Raw genomic sequence first — 17,994 nt, forward strand, 5'->3', positions numbered from 1 at the left:
TATAAGTAGATTTAGTTTAAAAAAAATTACTAATTTAAGAGCATTGAAACCATGAATCTTGATTTGTTGATGAAAAAAAAGCATATTATTGAGAATGTATGTCTCTATAGTATTATTCTACTTTCCACTGTTATATAATGTCACCTACACCTTATCGAATTCATAATTAATAAACAATGAATGAAGTACAAATGCTAAGTGTTTCAATTATCTAAACCGTCTGATTGGTGAACAGAAGTCTTATGCAAAAATGTGCCACATATATATATTCCTAACCTCAAACTACGTAATAAAGCACGTGTACACTGCTCAGCCTCATATTCAATGATTCATTGCAGTTTGATTTTAGGTTTGGCCAAAAATTATCAGTTCACTCAAAGGAATATCATTAAAGTTGTGTGCTAAAATAATTTAAATTTTATCATGCAACATATTTGTTAAATTAGCGCATTATTATTTGGATCAATTTTTTTTATCCAAAAATTGCTTTTTTTCATAAAGAAAAGCACTTTTACTACAAAGTTTATTTAAATGTCTTTTTAAAAAAAAAAACAGAAGCTACAAAAAAGCAAAAAATTTGTTTTTTTTTAATTTAAAAATTTTAGCTTTTAAAAAAATAGAAGTTATAAGTCAAAAAATTTCACAAATCCATCCAAACGGCCCTCAAGTTCAAGGGAAAGAAGGAAGAAAGTTGTAGATGTATATAAACATGCCTATGTATAGATAAACTGACAATTCCTTCTTCTTTTTTATATTTAATTGTGTTTTATCAAACATTTTATTGTATATAAATATTTATATAAACCACTCTTCAAAATAAGAAATAATTAATGTGTAGAGTCATTGAATCATTGTTACTAAAAACAGAATTGTTTAGGGTCGTTTGGTTGAGCTTCCTTTTCTCCTAAAGTTGCTTTTTTATAAAAAAAATATATATATATCACTTTTTAGTATAAGTTCATTTGAATTTCTGCTTTAAAAAAAAAGCAAAAGTCATAAAAAGGTCAAAAACTTTTTTTTTTTTTTTTTGCAAGCTAAAATTTTAACTTCTAAAAAATACAAAAGTAAAAAGATAAATATTTTTTTAAAAAAAAAATCTAAATAGTTTTAGCTTTTGTAAAAAACACTTCTAAAATAAGTAAGACATAAAAGCTATTTTTTTTTAAAAAAGCCAAACAAATCCGGAACTAAACAATGAGCTAGGCGATCATTGTTAAATTGGGTTGAACCAATTTTTAGGATAAAATCAATATATATTATTAATAAGTCATAATTATATATAATTTGGACCTATCCTACGCGGGACACTAGGCCCAATTCATGAAGCTCCAAAGAGCCCAACACCTAAGACTTCAAGGTTAAGGAAGCGTGGTCATCTTGCATACACTGGTAATGTAATATTTTAAAAATATATATAATAATAAATAAAATATAAAATATCTTGGATATTTATAAAAATAATGATTAAGATTCCTTAGATATTTATAAAAGTAATGATTAAGATTCCTTAGATATTTATAAACGTAATGATTAAGATTTCTTAGATATTTATAAAGGTAATGATTAGATTCTTTATATTTTTATAAAAAGTAATGATTACATTCCTTTTTCAAAATCTATATAAACTCCCCCTTTAGAAACTTAAGAAGAAGGGGTGAGAGGGAGAGAGAGAGAAGGAAAGGGAGAGGAAGAGAAAAAGAAAGAAAGAAGAAAAAGAAAAAGGAAGGTAATATTTGGAGTAAGCAACTCATTCTCTCCTTTACTTTTAAAGTTAATTTTTAGATATTTTAGAAAGCTATGTTGGTTCTATTGTTATCTATGTTATGTTTAAAATTGATATTTTAAAGTTATTTCTTTAAAAGTTGTGAATATACTGTTACTCTGCCAAAATTATTTTATGAATTTTTTCTACTCTTTTACTTTATTTTCTATATTTGGCTTTGTGAATTTGATGAATTTACTTATATTAGATATGAAAATGATCTTGAATCAAGTTTATAGAAATTAAAGAATTTCTTTGGTACCAAATGAATACTAATAGGATATGTACTCTTTTGCTGAATGATTCTGATGTGACTAACCCACAAGGGGATCAGAATGATTATAGGATAAGAGACGCCTTATCATGGCTTGAGCTCCGCCATACAGAACCACACACACATAACCCACAGAATTTGGGCGCTCCAAAATTGAGCATTAGTCATTTCAGTTAAAGATTACACGTTCCTATATATGTTTGTATACAGAAACCCACAAAGTTTGGGTAGAACCCACAAAGTTTGGGTATAGCTGAATGAAGAACCCACAAAGGTCTGGGCTTATATTTATTGTTTATGATAATATTTTCTTATTATAGATTTTATTCTATGGATGATATTTTCCACTAAAGTGGCTGGATTGGTTATAGTTCAAAAATTTCAATATTACTGAGATTTATCTCACGTGTGTTTATTTTTATGCTAACCTTTTCAGAGTAAACATGCCAGTGTGTGTAGCTTTGGAGTAAGGTAAAGCACTATGGTTAAAGACTTTGAAGACTATACGGAGCTTAGTAGAGAAATTCATAGAAAATAAAAATATTTCTTTTCCGTTTAGATTATGATGTATTTCTGATGTAGTAGTGAACTTGATTTTTGTATAATTATATTTTAAGGGTATTTTGTTATATGCCTTATTTCATATTTGCTGCTTTAGAATTTAACTTAAGAATTAATGTGATATCCTTTATGCTAGTGAGTTGTAAAGGATGTTACAAGGAATATTGCAAGTATCCTGACACATAATATTAGTAGCTCAAAACTCTATAGCCTCCATAATAGCCAATAATTCAGGGACAGACATAGTGTTGCCCACCAATAGACATTTCGTACACAGGATCACTTGCAAGAGTTGCCTCTATGTACTAGTGAGATTAAGTTCCACCATACTAAGGCGACATAAATAAGACGCTCAATTATTATATAAAATGAGGCTTGAAGCCCATATATTATCATCTTTCCATTCTTAACTAAAGCTTATCCTACACATACTAACTTGAGCATCAAAGTGCCTTGCAAACACAAACAGACACCTTTCTCAATCTCTCCAATGAACGTAAAGATCCAACTTCTAACACTTCATCTTGTAGAGCTAATGAGGCATCCCATGGAGACTCTAGCACACAACACCAACCCTAGCAAGACTCAAACATCCGGTGGATCAAACTTAAACGTATGTGGTTTAGTCCAATTGTTATTGAACTAAACAATATACTAGTATAATATTTTTGTTATTATATTTATCATATTATTTTATATGTAATAAATAATTCTTATATATATATATATATATATATATATATATATATATTTGGTTTAAACAATTAAACCAATAAATTATTGGTTGAACCACTACTCCAATATTTTAATTAAATCAACGGTTGGTCCGAAAAGTTAGGAATGAATTTGCATGACAAATATTGATGTAAATTTTTTGTAAATTTATATTTAATAATAATATATATATATATATATATATATATTATTTATTTTTGTACTGTTATTATCCGTTCGAAAAACAGTGTCACTTTAAAGTTAGACTTACTAGTAATTAAATTATCTAAAAGTTTACCAATTTTTTTTTATTATCTAAAATACAATCAAACAAAAAACAAGTATATGTCACCAGGGACGTAATAACATTGACTTAAAATAACATTCGAATATGATAGAAGTCCTCGAGATGCATGGAATGGAAGAGACAAGAGCTTAAAAGTTAAAAGAATCACTTTTGCCAAGCATATAAAAAATCACCTTTACCAAGATACGTGGGATTTGACAATCGATACTAAGTAGAGTAATATACAATAATACATTTTTACAAAAATCCCCACTAGAAGGATGCCACGTTGGATATTGAATCAACTAGATGCATGGGATTTAACAATCTGTACTAAGTAGTGAGCAATATACAAGACGGCTTGCTATTTCTGACACGTATGCACCTACCCCTATAAAATAAGAAACTAATGTGTTGAAGTCGTGGACATGTATCGTCCAGCCAAACTTGTAATCATTATAGTTTGACTATGTTAATCACTTTGTAGATACATAATTGTCACACACTAAGCAAATGCTTATTCGTTGTCTTGCAACGGAAAATCCCTCGAAGCTCGAAACCTCACGAATTAGTGAATTTTGAGCATGAAAGTACTCAAACTGTACTGACCCTTGTGAGCTAGCCTCTCCAAGACAAAAGATCCTCCATACCTGGCCTTGAATTAGGACATTGTTTGGTAATTTAATAACACTTCTTTTGCATTTTCATTACTTTAGGGTTTTATTTCTTTTTTTCTTTTCGAAAGAAACTCTTTATGATAAAACTATTTCACAGTTGGTTAGGCAAGAGAGCCCAATCCTAGGGGTTTGAAGATCTATGTAGGGGTATCCTTGACAATAGTGGTATGAATCAAGGTTATGCAAAGAGGTTTCAGGTGATGTATATGATAATAGGGTGTGTAAGATGATTATAATGACTCTTCAAGTTAATAAAATAATAGCTCATACAAATAGATATCGTGTGTCTGGTGAAGAAGAGGGAGAGGGGATTTATAGGTTCCATGATGGATAAAGAGAAAGAGCTAAGTCAACTATTATGGGAAAGAACCATTTAGCCTGGCCTTGCACAGGCAAGACACTTTGCAGTTGTTATGTAGCAAAAGCATAAAGGAGGAGACATTTTAGGTGTTGTTCAGACAAAGGGGATGAGGAAAAATCCCAAGTAAAATATTCTGACATCTTATATTAAAATGAGGATAAGACATTTTGGATCCTTGATATTGGGTCAGTCTTATTGGACCGACTAGAACACTATTCTAACCAGGACTTTGAGGATGTTGATTCTGACCTTACGGGCATATGAGAATATGAAGGAGTAGATAAACAAAATGTAAGAAACTGAAACCTAAATCAAATCAAGCTTAAAAATATGTGTGAAGAGTTTCTTATATAGAATGTGCTCTGTGAGACGAAGTGTATATATATATGTGGGAAAAATGTTTATCTTTTTAAATGACACAATTTGTGTCATTTCACTCTCACAAAGAAGTGAGACCCACACCTTTATATTTTTTTGTCCACTCTCTCTCCTCCTTTATCTATCTCTTTCTCTCACTTAAAATAACACAATTTTACATCCTTTAAAATGATACATACTTTTTCCTATATATATAGACAAGATAATTACTGAATATCATCCATGCGCAAAGTACTTGACACATGTGATGCATCAATGGTGAAAAGTTCAACCAGGGTAATGAAGTTTAAGGTTTGATATAGCACTCCTGTTTAGTGGTGAGAAATAGAGTTCGATCAAATACCTATCTTTAGGTGTATGGGTGTAAATAGATTGAGTCGGGTTAGGCTTAAACTTAAATAGATTAAATTTGTATAAAATACTTTAAGTCTAGCATTATTTGTTAGTCTGCGTAGGCTTAAATTATAAGTTCATCTTGGCCTATATTTGAAAAAAAATAAAAGTCTTGCCCTAGCTCTTAGTCATTTAATAATTAAAAAAATAATTAAAAAAAATATTACTTTATTATTCTAGATTATTAAAATAATAATTTATTTATTTTATTTAAAATAAATAATATGATATATAGACCGATTTGTAGGCTTATAAACTCGGCATGTAAAAGAAAGTCTATAGCCTATTTTCTAAATAGACCTTTTTTTTAGACATATGCCTATTCCTTTTGATTATCTAAATCTGACGTAATGTAAGTCGAGTTATAAGATCATATTTGACCAGCTAGCCAATTTACACCCCCTATTTAGATGTTATTTTGTTTTTTGGTGGGGGGTTCTCTAAACTGTAGGCTAACAATAATTTCGATTTGGCTATTCAGTTCAATGAATATAATTATTTCAAATTACAAATAATTTTCACTTTTAATAACTAGGGCAAGATTGATAGTGTGAAATTATTCCAAGGAGTAATAATATAACTAATAGCAAGATCGGTAGCTACTGTTCGTAAATCTTCTTTAATATAACTCCTATCTTCTTCTTTTTTTTGGTAAGCTAATATAACCCCTATCTTAGCATCTAAGCGATGGACATGGTTTCATATTTAATTTTTTTATTTTTTTATTTTTGACAAAATAGGCACTCTGTGCGTTTTAATGAGGAATGAATGCTTGTCTTTTTTTGGGAATATAAACTTAAAATTTGACTAAAAGGAATTTATACCTTCTTTCTATCTCCAGAAATGAGTAATTATACAAATCAGAATCAGTAGAACATATAGGGTGTGCATGACAACCATTCTATTTCCTAGCACTGTTTTTAAAAAGAAACAATTCTTTTATATTTCTGTGCCTTGGAACAGTTCTTGAGAAAAAAAATGTGTTTGATAACATGTTCTATTTTTATTCCGAGAATGAGAATTGTGTTTGATAACACAACAAATAATATAATAAAAAATAATTCTACTAAATATAAAAAAAAAATTGGATCATCACTTTTCTTTCCATATGATGTGGGTGTGGTGATGGTGGCGAGGATGGTACGATAGTGTTGGTTGCAGTGACGTGGTGAAGATAGTGGTAGTGGTTGTGACAGCAGTGGCTACGACAATGGCGACGACGGTAGTGGTAGGGATGGTAGTGGTGGAGGTGACGGCAATGGCTGCGACAATGGTGGTGGGTATGGTTGTTGGTGGCGGCAACAATGGTAGCAGTGGCATGGTGGTGGTGGTGGTGGTTGTGAAGGCATCATGGTGGTGGTGGTGGCAGTGGTTGCGGCAGTGGCGGTGATGGTAGTGGCGGGGGTGGTGGTGATGACGGTAATGGGGGTTGGTGGCGGCGACGACGAAAGTGATGGTGACGGTAGTTGCTGCGACAATGGTAGTGGTGGCGTCGTGGTGGTGGTAGTGATGGCGATGAGGGTGGTGGCAGTGGCGTGTGATGACGATGGTGGCGGTGACGGCAGTGGTTGCGATGATAGTGGTGGTGGTTGATGGCGGTAGTGGTGACGATGACGGTGATAATGGTGGCGGGGGTGGTAGTTGTGGTGGTGGTGACGGTGGCATGGTGATAGTGATGGGTGGAGGTGGTGGTAATGGTGGCGATAATATCGTGGTGGTGAGGGGTGGTGACGACAGCACTAGTGGTATGATGGCGGCGGCGACGATGGTGGCGGCAGTCGTGTTCGAGATGATGGTGGTGGTGGTGATGATAGTAGAGGTGGAGAGTGATTGAGAGAGATAAGTGTTTCTCATTTTATGCCCGGGAACAAAAAAGCAGAATTTTTTTGATTCTTTTTTCTGTTCTCCAGCATAAAAATTAAACTGGTTCATCCCGGGAACAAAAAAATAAACTGGTTTTACCAAACAAGTTTCCTATTCATTTCTGTTTCCGAGAACAGAAATTAAGAAAGAATTGATTCCGGGACGGTTGTCATGCACACCCATAATGAACTAACTCTATGCAAGCCACGAAAGAAGGGTGTGGTTATTTTCAGGACTTGAATTATTTTTTCTAATATTTGGTATAAAATAAAGTATTTCCATTAATTGAGCTTAAAAAAAACTCAGTTGGGATATTATCCTTAAGAAGAGTATTTTCAAAGAACAGATTCCATGTAACGAAAGCATTAGACATGAGCATTAGTTTAACTTTAACAATAAATTGTTTTGCTTTTGGTGTTGGTCTTCAGTCACGTCGTGGCACTTGCCGACACATATTGGTTTAGCTATAACCACGCAAACCTATTTTATATTAAATATCAATGAAATAATATTTACTTAAAAGAAAGATTGAAACTTTTATAATATGAAATTTATGTTTTGTAACAATATATTTATGAATAAAATTATTTCGCTATAAAAAATAATTTCAAACAATTTTTGTGCCAATGGATCTCTAAAAACTTGTTTTTTCAAAAGCCCAAAAATAATTTAAGGTTTCAATGTATCGATTGCAAATAATTTGAGAAATTTTTTAAACTTTCATATAATAAAACTCGGAAATTCAAATTCGAAATTTTCTTAGAATATTCAATGAAAACATGCATATGATATATTATTAAAAAACTCTCATAACGTAGAACAAAAATCTCAAGGTTTTCAAGATCAATTGCAAAAAATTCTAAACAAAATTTTGTCATGAACTTTAAGTTTTATATGCAAATTTCGAATTATTTTAATAAATAAAAAATTATAGGTTTTATAATCATATATGCATTGCTCTGATACCAAATGAAAAAGATAATTTTCATCTCATTGGTCAAATCCAAGAGCAGGAGTGAAAAAAATATTAATACGTGGAGGGCTAGTATAAATATGTGGAGAGCTGCTTAATGACATCAAGTTACATCAAATTACTGATTGAAAAAATAATATTAGGTTTTACTTTTTTTTATTAATATCATTGAATTCTTTGTTATTTTTTTATTGACTCCTGTAATTTTAAATGTTTGTTAAAAATTCATATAATTTTTTAAAATATTATAAATTCTATTCAAATCCTTTAAAATTCAATTTTATAAAATTTTGATTGTAAAAAAAAAATTTAAAATACTTTTTTTATTTTAAAGTAATTTTTTAAAATCCTAACTCAATATACTCGATTTAATAAAAATTGGGTTTTAGATTAGTAAGATTGTAAGACAGCATGGGTTGAGGTTCAGTTTAGGGAACTTAATAAACTTTAATCACAAACATCTCATCAAACTTTCTGGACATCTTATCAAACTTTGTGAACTTTTCCTACCAATTACATTTATGCTATCTTGCGCACACTGCTTATTTTCCTGGTTTTGTCTACTAGTCATTCTCTAGTTTCGTACGCTAATGTCCGACTATGGTCCAAGTGAATTAAAGTAGCTCCTCTATCAACATCTAACGAGAAATGACCCACATTAATAAATGTTGGACAAGTGGCTTCAACATTTAAGAGGGGATGAATTGAGTTTTACAAAATCTTTTCGTAAAGTGTCTCATTTGATATTTTAAAGACTATTTTTTCAATAAAGTGACTTAATAAGAAAAAATCTAAGTGTGAGAGCAAGTGTAGAGATTAACAAAGTAAGCAAACGAATGGATAAAGACAATCTAAATATGCAATTTCAATAATAAAGTGAGGAGGTAAATGTTAGAGAAATTGCAAACTAGATGTATCCTGATTCGGTCACCACCACCGTGACCTACATCCAGACTGAAGCCGCTCGATCAATTCTTTTCACTAGCTATCAAGCTTGAGGGTGCTTGACAAACCTCTGCAACCTTTCAAGACTTCGGGCTTTTGATACCTCACAATTTTTCACTCCAAATTTACTTAGGAATTTGGTGACCTCTTAAGTATAGGGTTCACTCCCCTCTCAAATCAAGAAGTAAGATTGAGGTGATTAAAAGTGGCTAAGTACTCTCAAAGTACAGATTGCACAAATTGAAGAACTAAGAGATGTATAGCTTCAAAGAAAGATGAGCTCAAGTGTATGCAATGAGTAAAGTAAGCAATTAATGAGCAATAATGAGCTAGAATGAGTAATAAAGGTTCAATAAATGATCTATATTCGTGTACTGTTCATCATGACTGATGTGGGTATTTATATTGACACCTCCTTTGAAAACTAGCCGTTTCTAGCCGTTGTAATCCGTACATATCCGGATATTTATCGGGCTCATATCCGGATATTTCATGGCAGCATCCTTTTTGCTCGAATTTTGAGTTTCTTTTCTTTAAAAAAAGTTTCTATGACTTTAATTCATGAAGTTGGTTATGGAAACTGTCTTGAAGCGTTTAAATCATGTAGGTATCTTTTTCAAATCAATTTTGGACAAATCAAACCTTTTGTTTTGACACTTCTTTAAGGATGCATGCTTTTGAAATATATGAGTGATGAATGACCTTCAGCTCATGCAATGCTTAGTATCTATACACTTTTACACATTTTTCCTAAATCCTAAATAAATATATAATTTGAGATTTTGGACTTGGATTGATGCTTGAGACTTGGTGCTTGCATGTTTTCTCATTTGCTTGAGTTTCTTTTTGGATGTTTCTTCGTCTTTGAACATTCCTCTTTGTTATCATCAAAACTATGTTGACGTGGGATTATCAAGTGTACGTTGCATCCACATCATCACTTTGATTCATCAATAAAGGCATAAAATTGCAAAATTCAAGGAAAGTTCTTCAAAATTTAATTTGCCAACTATGACTTCATAACAAACCAATTAAAATAAATGGGTGAGGCCTCTATTTCGGTCCTGTCCAATTTGACAACATTATTTCAAACATTCTACATAAAACACTGAATAGAGAAAAGAGATGGTAAAATTAAAGGGTTTGCGGTTCTTATATGTTCATCATTTGGCATTGTGTCTCTAATTTTAATAAGATTCCTTAGTTAAAATAATTAAACCCGATCTATATTTTTATATTGCTTCCCCTTTAGCAAAGTAATAGACAGTTGAACAGTATACAAAATCAGTGATTGGGTCAAGACCAAGTAATTAAAAACAAGATTTTATGTAAAAACAAAAGGGGAATAAAAAATGGTAAAATGTAAAAAAAAAATCATAAAAGCGCTTGGAATATTGATAAAAACATTTTGTTGAAAAAAATTGTAAAAACTTAGTGATAAATCAAAATTTTAACTATCATGCTCAAGATGTCTTTTTTTTTTTATAAAAAAAAAGAAGCACATTGACATAGGAAAAATAAGAAATACGTAATTTAATAAAAATTTAGATGTAAGGAGAATCTGAAAGTGATATTTAAGGTATGACTATGAATAGTTTACCTTAAAAATAAACAAAAATAAGAAAAAGGTATGAATATAAATCTTAATATGAAAAGAATCACATTAAAAACACATACACAAAGCGTTTGTAGTCCAACGGTTAGGATAATTGCCTTCCAAGCAATAGACCCGGGTTCGACTCCCGGCAAACGCATGTTATTCTTTTTTATTATTTTATATCCTAATTGCTAAATAGTAAATATAACTTACATTATAGGAGTTTGCATTTATCATTTAACATGACACAACAAACTTTCTTACACACATAATATTTTGTGAGGCCCACACTTTTTGAAGAAAAAAAAAAATTATGGCACGCAAAACGAATCTCTATAACATTACACAATCACTTTTCCTACAACATAACTCTTATAAAATCTTACATTATATAAACAATCTCCAACTAATAACATGAAACGAATCTCTATAACATTACACAATCATTTTTCCTACAACATAACTCTTATAAAACCCTACATTATATAAACAATCCCAACTAATAACGTGCACAACTTAAGTTTGTTTTGATTTCCACATATTCCTCTGAAATGAATTCCTTTGACAATGTTGATATAGGACCTCCTTCATTTTTAGCCTACGCCGGTGCTCCACATCACTGCAGAAAATTTACATTACTAGTAGTTACAAATGACTATTTAATAAACGTTATAAATGGCAATTTGAATTTGAATACAATTGTATCTTAGTTAAAAAGGCCATTTAATCCTAATTACAAATGACTATTTAATAAACGTTACAAATTGATAATAAAGTAGACTCTGAAATATTCTGGAATCTTTAATTTAAATTCAAAAACAACTGTTTTTGGAGTCTATTAAAAGATCTCCATTCCGCTCCCCTCACCATTCTTTAGTTGGACATGAAATTTCATATGGTTGAATTAGAAATATGGCAAGATCGGGAGCTTGTTTCTTTATATTAACCTACTACGCTCTATCATGGGAAAGCGGGAAAAAAATGTAAAGACAAGTAGATAACAAAAATTAAATGCAGTTCATATATCTGTCAATATTAATGAAGATAAAATGACTACATATCAGAGGCGCACATTATATATAAAGCCCAATAAGCAATAAAAAGAAGAGATTAATATAACATAAGAAAAGTATATACTAATTCTAATACGATAACAATAAATTTAGACATGAGTTTTCAGAGGAGACACCAAAAGTTTAAAATTTTACTACTCACATATAAATCCTATAAATAAAAGGTAAAATCTATAGGTATGGACACTTGCTCTTTCTTTAATGTTATATTATCACTGTGCATATATACTACACTTTTGGTTAAAGTCATTATTATTTGTGTACAGTAATATGCTATATTCAAGGATATTTAATCTATAGATACTTAAGAGAGCATTTAGATTCAATATTGATCTAGATGGCGTTTGGTAGTGGAGAATTTTTTTTTAATCTAGAAATTATGATTTCCAGGAAAATGAGTTTTATTAAAATATTATCAAAAAGTTATTTGGTAGGCTAACGTATTTCCGAGATTATTGGGTTAATTTTCTTGATACTATGTTTGGCTGTATTAAAAATTTTCTTGTCATAAAAATCCAAGAATACCACCCCGTGGGTGGTCTTCTTGGATGGTATTTTAAAAAAATAATTACACAGAAAATAAAATTTCAGGAAAATTAGATTCCTGGAAAAATTTTAAAAATCTCATATCAAACGTGAGTAAATAAAATTATCACCTTCAGTTTTCCAGAAATTCTAAAAAAAACTTTGTACCAAACGGCCCCTTAGACTCTCTTGATTAAACATATATGTCCTTGGAACAGAACAATAAAAAATACCATAAAAAAGAATTGGCAATCTGTACAAAAACCTTCCTATTTTCCCTCATGTTTGGGGATGTCACCGACATTGTAACATCCCGGGCGCTGACGAGGGCGGAGAGTGATCGCCGGTGCGAAAGGGCACAAACAAGGAGCGGCTCCTGGCAGGCTTCTAGGGACGGGGGTACATGAATGAATCGAATCAACACCCGAAAGAGAGGGATTCCAGAGACTGTGTTGGTATGAGACGGTACAATTGAGAATGACTTATAAGAATTAATTGATACTACCTATACTAACAAGATGCATCTGCTTTTCGGTAGCTCGGATCGGAAGAACTCCACAGTTAACCGTGGTTGACTTGGAGCAATTCTGGGATGGGTGACCTCCTGAGAAATTTTTCCGGGAAGTGTGCGAATAAGGAAAAAACACACTAAAAAGTCTCGTGTTAGTATGTGGGGATAGTCATTGACTCTTGAAGCGGTCTGGCGTTACAGACATGAAATAAAAATTTAAAAAAAAATTAAATGCATAAACATAGCTTAAAATCCATGCGGAGTTAAAATGCAACAGAGCAAGCAGAAGAGAAACGGGGCGTAGGAGTTAAGGGATTAGGTTCCATGGTGGTCCCTTTATTCTTGCAATGTATATAAAACATTGTTCCTTGTGGTGATCCCTTTCTAACAGGCAACAACATAAGTGCCAATTACTGAGGATCTCGTTGGTTTTGTAACTTAACCTCCCAATTTTTTCCATCATAATCATTAAAAATATTTTTCATTTACGGAGGTTATTCATTCATAATTCTCAAGTGCTTTAAGAATCTCTTTCTATAAAGATGACTATCATGCAAGACTATTAAATTTTATAAAATTATTTCATTTATTTTTCTTTCTACATACGGCACACAGAATCAAGTAAACAACGACTAATTTTATTTTTTTTCTCTTTATCCAAATGCACTTCAAATGTAACAAAAATAAATTGAAATTCAAAATTACAATATATACACAAGGTATATATATTACGTTCCAATTATTAATAATTCATCATCAAAGTACGTAACCCACGGAAAAATGTTCCTACTAAAATTACACTCTCAATTGATAGCAGAAGTGGTGTTAGACACTGAAGCAATCCGGTATACAAATTATATAACAGTAACAAGCCTCACAAATAATTTAAAAAAAAAAAAAAAAAAAAAGTTGTGTTTCTGCTTCAAACTTTTGCCAGCTACAGCTCATCATGTTCTGCAATTACATCTGTCAAAAGAAATGGATATGCAAAAGTATGTACATAGCTTTCTTGCACATGCATTTTGATGGAATAAATAAGAGGTTATGATAGTTGGAACAGAACCTTTCTGACTTAAGTTCAAAAAAGAATGCTTATATTAACAAGTTGATACCATAAAATGAGTATGTTTAGATATTGATGCCCTTTTTTACCACATTCTCTTCCGTCATTCTATTACTATTTTGTTTTGACAGAAAGTCTATAGGAAACAGAAATCTTAAAGTTCATCTTCATGCTATATTACCTGGGAAGAATGATCATATTTAGAAGCTATTATGAAAAAACAACAGATACTAAACCCTAAAAAAGATTAAAAGTGAGTTGCATCATGCCCATCAATATGAGGAAAACAAAACTTGAAACAATTTTATTCATGAAAGTGGGTTAAGACACTCTAGGGTGCATAAGTTAGTCTCGGGTAGTATATAGTTATAATATTAAAGTTTTTTTTTTTTAATTATGTACTACGGATAGTACATAGTTATAATATTAAAGAATAGATTGCAGAACGACACTAATATTATAACTATGTACTACCCGTCGTACATAGTTAAAAAAATAACTTTAATATTATAACTATGTACTACCCATAGTACATAGTTAAAAAATATGTAACCGGACAAAACCTTATGTCCAGTCACATGACAAACCATTTTTCATATATATATATATATAAAGAGTGAATATTTTATTGATATTATATATATAAAGAGTGAATATTTTATCGATATTTGATTAAAAATAGAATTAAAAATATTGACCTGCAGAAAGCTCTCCGAAGAAAAATGGTATCTCTCTTTGTGCAGATTTGAGAGAGTCTGAACCATGAACACAATTCTTTTCGGTATCCAAACCACACAGTGCTCTGATGCTGTAGAAAATAGTAAACTAGTTTCACTTAGAGCAAATTAACATATGTCATGACATCAAACTCGATAATATTGGTCCCAAATATGACAGAGTCTAGGGGCTCAAATCTACACAAGTTGAACAAAGTTTACAAAGTTCACAAGCACAATGGAGTGTAATTAGTAACATGCATGACCTGTGAGGGTGAGTAATCTTAGCCTTGTTTGCATCAGTAGGGCCCATTAAAGCACGCCAATCAGCAATAGCATTATCCTTATCCAAAACCATAACTAACACTGGTCCACTGATATTAATCGTTTATGGAGAAGCAGAAAAGGGAATTTAGGATAATAAAAGACTAGAAAGCATGCTGAAAGTAAACATCAAATTTGATTAAAATGATCAGTGTGAACAGAAATCAGAGTGACGAATTGTCATGAACCAATTATTCCAAAATCTTAAGCTGTTATGTAAAAGTACACATGAATGCTTTTATATTACATGTCAAACACACTCCCTTGTGCATAACATCATTTCCCCTTAGTTAAGGAAATCCTGTACTCAGTAACTTCATTTCCGCTAACATGCATAAATTAAAAATCAATCATATAATAATGAAACTCAACTGAACTGAATTTGGCCTTAATCTTGACCAACCAAAGGTAATGCCATAACAAATGAATAAAGATTAAAGAGATAAAGGGAAAACAATAAAATAAATATCATTGAGCTCAAAGATTAAAGTAATTTTCCCAGCACCTAGCAAATAAAACTAAGTAGAAGTAGATCTAGCAATTAGGCAATCCAACAAACAGTCAACATTATGAGGTTAACATAACAGCTCAGGAAACTTTATATAACACCATCTTGCATTGAAACAATCGTGGGATACCTTGTCATGTATTTTACAAGGCTAGAAAAGAAGCATTTTGAAGAGTGCTCTGCGTAAAATCTTTTCACAGTGATCTCATCAAGTTGAACAATCTTTTCCTTAATAATGCTGAAACCATAGTCTAAAATTGTTCTCTTGATGTCATCTGTGTAGTTTCCACTCAATCCATCTGGTTTTATAATTGCTAAAGTTTTCTCCGATTTTGTACTTCCATGGGTTGAAGAACTACAACTTTTGAAAAAGACAACAAAGTCAATTTTTTTTTTCTCCCACTCTTTGTGCACTTTCAATTACATCAATCTGAAATTACACACACACACACACACATGTATAAATAGACAACGTCTAAATCTGGAAACAGTTATATTGTGAATTGAACATGTAAAACATTGATAATTTGATATGTACATGAACATGCACAACTCTCCATCATCAAGATAAACTACCATTGCTATAATAATTCCTACTCAAGTGTTACTAATCTGATGCTTGTAAAGATACATTTCATCAGAAATCATTTACTTGGTTAAATTTCTGAAAGCTATCAGAGAATACAAGACAGGGAGAGAGGAAAAAAGAAAAACAGCAAAGCAAGAATCAATCAGAAATTCAGAATTATTAATCTGTACGAACCAAGAAAACAAAATATGCTCAGTTATCTCATTCAAACATATAGATCTTATGTTTATAACTAGACCCGGAGAATAATTTATTTATTTTTTTATCCCCAAGAAATATATATTGAAGCTTAAGGAAATCCTAGCATTATATTCCTTGTTTAACCAAGTTCACTGATTACCCAATTTATAATAAGGAAAGTTGAAACCCTAAAACTGCAGCCACTGCTTACCATAAAGCGGAGACCAAAACAAGAAGGAAAAATTTTCTGATGAATCCAACAAAAGGGGGTCTCATTTGAAGAATCAAACTGCAAGAACCAACAAAAATCACAACAATTACAATCTATACAAGTTCACAACTAAACAATCACACCAAAAAGAAAATAAGCAACTTATCATATTCAGATTGAAATAACTGATTCCCTTTGCCTCAAAAATGAAAGATTACGAGGAAAAAGAAAAGAAAGAAAGAAGGAGTTTTCCATGCTTCTAATTGTTTTGAATTTCAAAGAAGGTATCATCATAGCTCAAATGAGCTGAGCAAGAGGTTTTTCTTTTCCTATTTATCTTCTCCTCAATCCCCATTCATAGGTATAAGCAGTGAAATATGGAAAACAAGTTTCGAAAAACAAAAAATATTGATGTAGTTTTTGTTGCATTTCTGAGCGTTCAGACAGAGAGATACCTCGTACCTCGTACGTGTTATGAAGAGGAGACAACGAAACTAGTCAGTTGTTTGTAGCTGCAACGGCTTACGAACAATGACTAGGCTGCGACCCAACGTCAAAAGAACATGGGAAGTTTTATTTTATTTTTTTAAATTTTATTATTAAAAATAACATGGGAAAATGAGTCATAAATGCCTGTGAAGATGGGTAAAAATAAATTTAATCCATTTAAAACTGAAAAAATATAATCTTGTTGTGTAGAAGAGTATTTTTCTCTCCTAGACATATATCGATTTTTATATTATTATTATTATTTATAAATGGATAAGTTTCACACATGATTATCTCTATAGCATAAAAAGTTTTTATTTTATTGTATGAGATTAATAGAGCCCAAAATTATTAAAAAAATTATTCTTATCATAGCTTCATTTCAATGGATGGATATTTTTATTTAATAATAAAAGGATACTCTTAATCCTAAAACATTAATTTTTTAAAATAATTCTATGTAGATTTTTTTTTTTTTTTTTTTTTTGTCTAAATACATTTCAGCCTTCATTGTTTTTCTCTTATTTAGATGCATGTAGACTCCTCTAAGTCCAAATGCATTTCATCCTCTAAATCTTGTGGAAATCCATTGGATGTATAACAAATATTTTGGTTGGTTGTTTAACTAAAACTAATACAGTTCACTAAATTATTAATATAGGGTGGATGGAAGTAGATTTAAATATGCTTGTTTTTAATTATCACTTTTATTTTATATTTTAATTAAATAATTATTAAATTAAATTAACAAATAATATATTTTTAGTTAAGCAATTATATGGATCATTGTTTCATCAATCCACAAACTAATTAAGCTAGAAAGTCGTTGACTACTTTTAGTTTTCTAATTATTTATTCACATTTTAATTAAATATAATTTTTATTTCTCTAATCTTTTTTTAATTAATTTAAAAATTATAATTTTGGTTTTTATCTGTATAATTAAAATTTATTACAAATGTTATTAAAAAAAAAAATTATCGGTTTGTGTCCTGTTTTTCTCTTAAATGAAAAAATAAAA

At 30.8% G+C, this 17,994-nt stretch overlaps 1 protein-coding gene and 1 non-coding gene across 6 annotated transcripts; one reads left to right on the forward strand and one right to left on the reverse strand.

The window, feature by feature from the left end:
- The first annotated feature begins 10,869 nt into the window (after positions 1 to 10,869).
- On the forward strand, positions 10,870 to 10,941 carry TRNAG-UCC (transfer RNA glycine (anticodon UCC)). Its single transcript has one exon. It is a non-coding gene; the product is annotated as a tRNA-Gly (tRNA).
- Positions 10,942 to 13,668: 2,727 nt separating this feature from the next.
- Positions 13,669 to 17,018, reverse strand: LOC133289058 (probable nucleoside diphosphate kinase 5). Of its 5 annotated transcripts, none has more exons than XM_061486922.1 (6): positions 16,947 to 17,018; positions 16,485 to 16,562; positions 15,635 to 15,859; positions 14,939 to 15,046; positions 14,655 to 14,764; positions 13,669 to 13,859 (listed from the first exon to the last, which is right to left on the reverse strand). In XM_061486922.1, the coding sequence occupies exons 2-6, from the start codon at positions 16,547 to 16,549 to the stop codon at positions 13,831 to 13,833; spliced, it is 537 nt and encodes a 178-aa protein (XP_061342906.1). In that variant the 5' UTR covers positions 16,550 to 16,562; positions 16,947 to 17,018; the 3' UTR covers positions 13,669 to 13,830. The 5 variants fall into 5 exon arrangements, with proteins under 5 accessions (XP_061342906.1, XP_061342907.1, XP_061342904.1 ...); XM_061486923.1 differs by having other exon boundaries at positions 13,669 to 13,847; positions 15,635 to 15,865; XM_061486920.1 differs by having other exon boundaries at positions 15,635 to 15,865.
- Positions 17,019 to 17,994: the final 976 nt, after the last annotated feature.

This window comes from Gastrolobium bilobum, unplaced genomic scaffold (assembly GCF_033153095.1).
Source record: "Gastrolobium bilobum isolate Gb01-03AN ecotype WA unplaced genomic scaffold, APGP_CSIRO_Gbil_v1 utg7396, whole genome shotgun sequence".
NCBI lineage: Eukaryota > Viridiplantae > Streptophyta > Magnoliopsida > Fabales > Fabaceae > Gastrolobium > Gastrolobium bilobum.

Excerpts from the sequence above, each read along its gene's own strand:
- LOC133289058 (XM_061486920.1), bottom strand. The coding sequence starts at position 16,549 with ATGAGACCCCCTTTTGTTGGATTCATCAGAAAATTTTTCCTTCTTGTT. Across the intron at positions 15,047-15,634 it reads CTTGTAAAATACATGACAAG|TGGACCAGTGTTAGTTATGG; the intron begins GTATCCCACGAT and ends GATTAATATCAG. Across the intron at positions 14,765-14,938 it reads AAGATTACTCACCCTCACAG|CATCAGAGCACTGTGTGGTT; the intron begins GTCATGCATGTT and ends TATTTTCTACAG.